The sequence below is a fragment of the Teleopsis dalmanni genome, chromosome 1, assembly GCF_002237135.1.
Source record: "Teleopsis dalmanni isolate 2A chromosome 1, ASM223713v2, whole genome shotgun sequence".
In the NCBI taxonomy this organism is placed as follows: Eukaryota; Metazoa; Arthropoda; class Insecta; order Diptera; family Diopsidae; genus Teleopsis; species Teleopsis dalmanni.
This window is the reverse complement of record NC_051846.1, coordinates 223,333,921-223,340,959: the sequence shown is the minus strand read 5'-3', so window position 1 is coordinate 223,340,959 and position 7,039 is coordinate 223,333,921. Positions and strand designations below refer to the sequence as shown.

The 7,039-nt window shown below is 40.6% G+C and overlaps 1 protein-coding gene across 1 annotated transcript; it reads left to right on the top strand.

Annotated features, from left to right (window-relative positions):
* Positions 1-2,014: 2,014 nt before the first annotated feature.
* LOC119667490 lies at positions 2,015-4,264 on the top strand. Its single transcript, XM_038076782.1, has one exon. It carries the CDS (start codon positions 2,015-2,017, stop codon positions 4,262-4,264), a length of 2,250 nt encoding a protein of 749 aa, XP_037932710.1.
* Positions 4,265-7,039: the final 2,775 nt, after the last annotated feature.

Sequence of the window (7,039 nt, the reverse complement as noted above, 5' to 3'; positions counted from 1 at the left end):
TAATTGACGCTAACATCACCACGGACATACCTTTAGCACGTAAGGTACTGTTGAAGGATTCTATTCTTCGCTTATGGGCCCATTTTGAGGAACTCCATTACAGCATTTGTGAATTAGAATCCAATCCAGCAACTATTGGATATGATGAAGAAGGGTTTATATCGTTAGAAAGAGAAGTCCAAAATATGTCCTTAAAGGTGGAAGAGTTGAAACTTGCTTCAACGTCTTCGCATACCTCAACATTAACATCTGCATCAATGCAGTTACCACGAGTAATAATACCAAGGTTCAGTGGGAACTACTTGGAATGGAGGCAATTTCGCGACTTGTTCAATGAAGTGGTAAATAAACAATCACTTGCGAATTGCCAAAAAATGTTTTATCTAAAATCGAATTTGGACGGAGAAGCAGCACGTCTAATTGCTCATTTAACAGTATCTGAGGATAATTTTAGTAGTGCCTGGAGTTTACTTTGCCAGCGCTACGATAATAAGCGGCTTCTTGTGAATGCATTTATTGCAAAACTTATTTCTCAACAAATTATAACATCTGAAAGCTCTGAAGCTATCAAACGACTCCATGATACAACTTCTGAGTGTATTCTTGGACTTAAAAATCTTGAAATCAACATCGAAAACTGGGATCCAATAATACTTTTCATTTTGACGAAGAAATTGGATCCAATAACACACAGCTTGTATGAACAGAACGTGAAGGATCCAAGAAGAATCCAACAGTTAAATGAATTTCTGGAATTTTTAGAACTTCGCTTCCAAGCATTAGAGGCAATTGGAGGCAAGAGCATTAACAAGGCGTGTTTAAATACTACAAATGGAATGTTAAAATGTTTAGCTTGCAAGGGAGATCATAAAACTTCCACTTGTAAAAATTACTTGAAAAACCCCCCGGAAATTCGCAGAAATATGATTCTCAGTGCCAAACGTTGTGTAAATTGCTTGCGCTCGGGCCATTTTTCAACAAAATGCCCATCTCAGGGTTGTCTGAAATGCAAAAGAAGGCATCATACAACTTTACATGAACTTTATGCTGCCAATGGCAAGTCTCAGGTCACTACTGACTCATCGCGAAATAACGATTCACACCAATTAGGTGGGCATGCAGCAGCTACGCTTACAACAAGTAGACCCGTAGAGTTGAAGAAATCTTATGGTTTACTAGCAACTGTAATAATGACGGTTCTGAATTCTCAGGGCGTGGAATGCAAGATGCGTGCATTACTGGATTCAGGCTCACAAGTGAACCTCATAACAGAACGAGCAGCACGAAAACTTGGGCTAACTCAATTATCAAGCTCGCTGAATCTTAGTGGCGTCGGTCAGAAAAACAAGTGCTCAAAAAAAAGAGTCTACGTAGTTATATCATCTAGTGTAACTAACTACAAAACTGAAATAGAAGCTCATATGTTGCCAACAATAGTTGCAAATCAGCCTGCAATTGAACTGGATACATCAAATTGGGCTATACCAGAAGGAGTTGTGTTGGCTGATGCCCAATTCAACAAACCAGGTCCAGTAGATATTCTTATTGGCGTTGAATTATACAACGACATGGTTCTGCCAAGGAGAATTTCGCTAGGAAACAATTATCCAATGTTACAAAAAACTGTGTTTGGGTGGATGGTCAGTGGTCGGATTTCTGGGTTTTCGTCTTCTGCATCGATTTGCGGTGTTCTTACAAATAATGTAGAACTCGACCTGCACAAATTTTGGGAACTAGAGGAGATACAGCAAGGTTCGTCGGATCAAACACTTGAAGAACAGCAATGTGAGGAACACTTTAATCGATCTGTGGCAAGATCAACTGATGGTAGATTCGTTGTGAAATTACCATTCAAAGGAGAAGTCACTTCTTTAGGCTATTCGCAAAGATTAGCACAGCAACGTTTTTTCGTTGCTGTGCTGTCCGTTGAGACGTAGAAAGACGTCTCAACGGAGACCCTGAATTCAAAACAACATACAATAAATTTATGGAAGAGTACATCAACCTGGGACATATGAGTGTGATCAACCCAGATGATATAATCCATCCCTGTTATTTTTTGCCTCATCATGGAGTTCTTCGACCAGAGAGCTCCACCACGAAACTTCGAGTAGTGTTCGACGCCTCTGCACCAACTTCCACAAGCATATCTTTAAACGATGTGTTAGCTACTGGTCCAACTATCCAGGATGATTTATTCGCTATACTGACACGTTTTCGTTTATCTAAATTCGTTTTCACGGCTGATATCGAGAAGATGTATCGTCAAATTATGGTGGACCAAAATGACCGTCGATTCCAACTAATTTTATGGAGAAACAACGACAATGAGCCTCTTCGAACTTATCAACTTAATACCGTAACTTATGGGACATCGTCAGCACCGTATCTTGCCACAAAATGCTTGCAACGGTTGGCTGAAATTGAAGAAAGTAGGCACCCGACAGCTGCAGCTATCGTCAAAAGAGATTTTTACGTAGATGACGTCATGACAGGGTTCAACAGTATGTCTGAAGCATTACATGCACGAAACGAACTTATTAAACTATTGCACAAGGGTGGCTTTAAGCTTCGCAAATGGTGCGGCAATCATCCAAAATTAATGGAAGGGTTGCACCCATCCGACATAGCTGTACAACTAGACTTCAACACGATGGAATGCGGTCACATTAAGACATTGGGCCAAGTGTGGATCCCAACAACAGATGAGTTTAAGATACAGATCAACAAAAACGAACACGTCAAATATACTAAAAGAAGTATATCATCCGACATTTCTCGAATTTTCGATCCGCTTGGGCTCGTTAGTCCAGTCACAGTAGAAGCTAAATTATTCTTGCAACACTTGTGGACGCTGAAACTTGATTGGGACGAAGAATTGTCAAACGAGCTAACCTGTCAATGGGTGCGTTACATGGAAAGCTTAAACTGTCTCAATAACATAAAACAGCCACGTCATCTTTTCGGAAACGAGATTCCAAAATCAACGCAAATACATGCTTTCGCCGATGCTTCAGAACGAGCTTACGGCGGAGTAATTTATCTACGTTCCATTACGCAGCACGGACAAGTGATTGTCCGCCTCCTTTGTGCTAAATCGAGATTAGCCCCAATCAAGAAATTAACAACCCCAAAGTTAGAACTATGCGCCGCTCTACTAACAGCACAATTATTAGCTAAGGTAAAAAATTGCATGCAGTTGACAGATACCACAACACATTTATGGACAGACTCGGAAATTGTGTTGGCATGGATCAATTCATCGGCAGCCTCCTACTACGCATTCGTGGCAAATAGGGTGACAAAAATTCTCGAAATTTCCAGCAAGAGCCAATGGCGACATGTTAGATCCAAAGATAATCCTGCCGACATACTATCGCGCGGCATTGAAGCATCCAAACTAAGCAGCTGCCACTTATGGTTTTACGGTCCTATGTTCCTGCATGGTCATCAGTCACTATGGCCTGCTCCATTCAAAGCCAGATCAGAATGTAAAGTGGAACTTAAGAGATCGATACATGCAGTAACAATCGATCCCAACAAACCACATTTCTTACACAATATCGATCATAAGAATTCCTTTTCCAAATTGGAAAGAATAACTGCTTATGTTATTCGTTGCACACAAATTCTCCGGAAGGCATCATTGGAACAAAACGAATGTCACTTATCCAGTGTAGAATTGACACGTGCTCGTCAAGTGATCATTCGCATGATACAAGACGAGGGATTAGCAGAAGAAAAAAATTCACTTCGTAAGGGCTTAGAAGTCAGCAAAACTAGTACAATTAAGGCTTTGTCTCCATTCATTGATCAACAAGGTCTTCTAAGAGTTGGCGGGCGGCTTCAATCTTCCTCACTTTCATTTGAGGCGAAGCACCCAGTCTTGCTACCAGATTGCCCATTAACAAGGCTGTTAATACAAGAGACTCATGTCCGCAACAAACATATTGGACCACAAGGATTAATGGCAATCATGCGACAGCAATACTGGCCACTCAAAGGAAAGATGACAGCAAGAACTATTATTCACAAATGCGTTATCTGCACCAAGGCGAAACCGACACTACTAAATCAAATCATGGGAAATTTGCCAACTGATCGCGTTGAACCAGCACGAGCATTTGTAAACTCAGGAGCTGACTTTTGGGGTCCAATATGGACTCATTATCGTATCAGGGGAAAACGTCCAACAAAAAGCTACGTGGCCGTATTTTGTTGCTTTGCAACACTGATCGCGTTGAACCAGCACGAGCATTTGTAAACTCAGGAGCTGACTTTTGGGGTCCAATATGGACTCATTATCGTATCAGGGGAAAACGTCCAACAAAAAGCTACGTGGCCGTATTTTGTTGCTTTGCAACAAAGGCCATACATATGGAGGTAGTCACAGATCTTACAACTGACGCATTCATCATGGCATTAAAACGTTTCATAGGAAGAAGAGGGATGTGCCGGAAAATATACTGTGACAATGCCACTAATTTCGTTGGAGCCAATAAGGAACTTGCTGAACTAAAAAATGCTGTGTTCGATGAAAGAAGCCAAGAAAAAATACAGGGTGTTTGCTGTTCGTACAATATCGATTTTAAGTTCATCCCACCACGAGCCCCACACTTCGGTGGATTGTGGGAAGCTGCCGTCAAGTCAGCAAAAAATCTATTTAAACGAAGTGCATCGAACGTCAGTCTTACATACGAGGAGTTAGAAACACTCATAATAGAAATCGAAGCGATTTTGAATTCGAGACCACTAACTCCGACGTCATCAGATGCTAACGACCTAACCGCCATAACTGCTGGACATATCTTAATCGGTGATCCCCTCACTGCAACAATTCATGTTGACGCGAAGCCTCTACATTTAAATTTAAAAAAAAGATATGAGCGCATTATCAGTATTAAAGACGACTTCTGGCATAGATGGCGGTCAGAGTACTTAAGTGATTTACAGCACCGATCAAAGTGGCAAAAGGTCCAAGACAATGTCAAAGTGGGCCAAATGGTTCTAATTCATGAAGATAATACACCGTCACTTCAGTGGCCGTTGGGGAGAATAGTAGAAACCTTCATAGGCCCAGATGGAAAAATTCGTGTAGCTAATGTGCGTACCAAAAATGGTATAATAAAACGAGCAATTCATCGACTAGCACTACTGCCGATCGATACAAGCGAACCAATCGAGCAAAACACATCCGAAAAACCAATATGCATAAATGAAACAATAACGGAGGCCCCTACGCCAACTGTTCAAGATAGTACCCCAAAAAAGCGGCGACGACTCAGCATAGGAAACGTTCTGCTAACAATTTTAATGGCCTGTTTTGTGACTGCATCCCAATGCAGCCCAATCGTCGAGCAATTTACCAGACCTGGACTCTATTTCGAAAACATCGGAGCTACCAAAATCATATCAAGTCAGTGGAACATTGTAGTATACTACAATTTATCATCTTTTTGGATTGCCTGGGATTCGATTAGGTCGACTACAGCAGCCCTTGATAACATTTGTCATCAAAGCGGTGGCCAATTTGCATGCGACAGACTCGTAACCTTTTATGACCACTGGCACAGCGACATTGAAATGGAAAATGCCCTACTCAAATCCCCTATTGCAAGATCGAAACGGGGAGCAATAAATATTATTGGAAATGTAGCTAATTCCTTGTTTGGCGTATTAGACTCAAATTATGAAACAGAGATGAAACACCATTTGAGCCAAATCTACGACAACGAAGAATACCTTAACAAATTACTTAAAAACCACACATCAATTTTGGACGCAACACTAAACATCTTGAAACAAACTCAAGACGCCTCAAAACGGAAATTCACTGACTTAGATGCACAAATAAAGTTGATAATGTCAACTATCAATAATGTCAGTAATGCACTCGACAAAAGTGCATTATATTATACATTTACTTCATTGGCGTTGCAAGTACTAACGTTAACTCACAACTTCCAAATGCAACAACAGGCCTTAATAGACGCTATCACCGATGGTCATCATGGCAAGATTAATCCTCTACTCATATCCACTGATCAGTTTCGAAAGGAACTGCAAAACATTCGGACACACTTATCGCAAAATCTACAACTTCCAATAGAAGATGACAGCATCTTGGAGTATTTTCGACTCATTGAACTCAAGCTATTTAAAACGGATACACAGGTTGTATTTTCGCTACTACTGCCATTAGTAGATTCTGAAACATTTGAATTGTTCCAATTAACACCAATTCCAGCTGCAATAAATGGGTCACTTGTCATCATTAAACCTTTAACAAGATTTATCGGAATAAATTTGCATAAGGAACAACTGTATCCTATGAATAAGGAGTTGGTCGGTTGTCATGAGGTCAGCAACAACATCTATCTATGCTATCAACAACACCCAATTTATCGAGCAAACGCCGAAATAGGAAAATGTGAAATGGACTTGTTTCACAATAAAGACGCAACCAGCTGTCAACTTCAACGACTCGATCAAAATACCACTTGGTTCCAGCTACACAATTCTAATCAATGGATTTACGGCATGAGCACTCCTTCACCTGTCAACCTCGTATGCAACAACACAATACAGCACTTCACTCTGGATTTAGCTGGCCGATTCGAGGTTCAAGATAACTGTATACTGAAACACGAGCAATTCTTGATACGCGGACATCATGTATACAAAAGCAACATGCGACAATCATACGCTCGTTTCAACTCAGAACCATTGCCTAATTCAACACACAAACTGCCAAAAATTTCATATAATCCAGCCGAATACACCGTAAGCCTGGATGAAATAAAACACCTACGTGAAGCTTTGGCATCAGAGGCACCGACGAGCTTCAACAAACATAATATTCACCATTACGTGACCAGTTACATAACTCTCGGCATACTAATAATCTTCATTCTAGTTGTAGTAGGATGCCGCTACAGACGATGTAAATCTCAACATCCCTCTCCGGCACCAAGAAGCCCTCAGAATTTCACAATCAACATTGAAGAATAATATTATTTTTATTATGATTATTATTGTT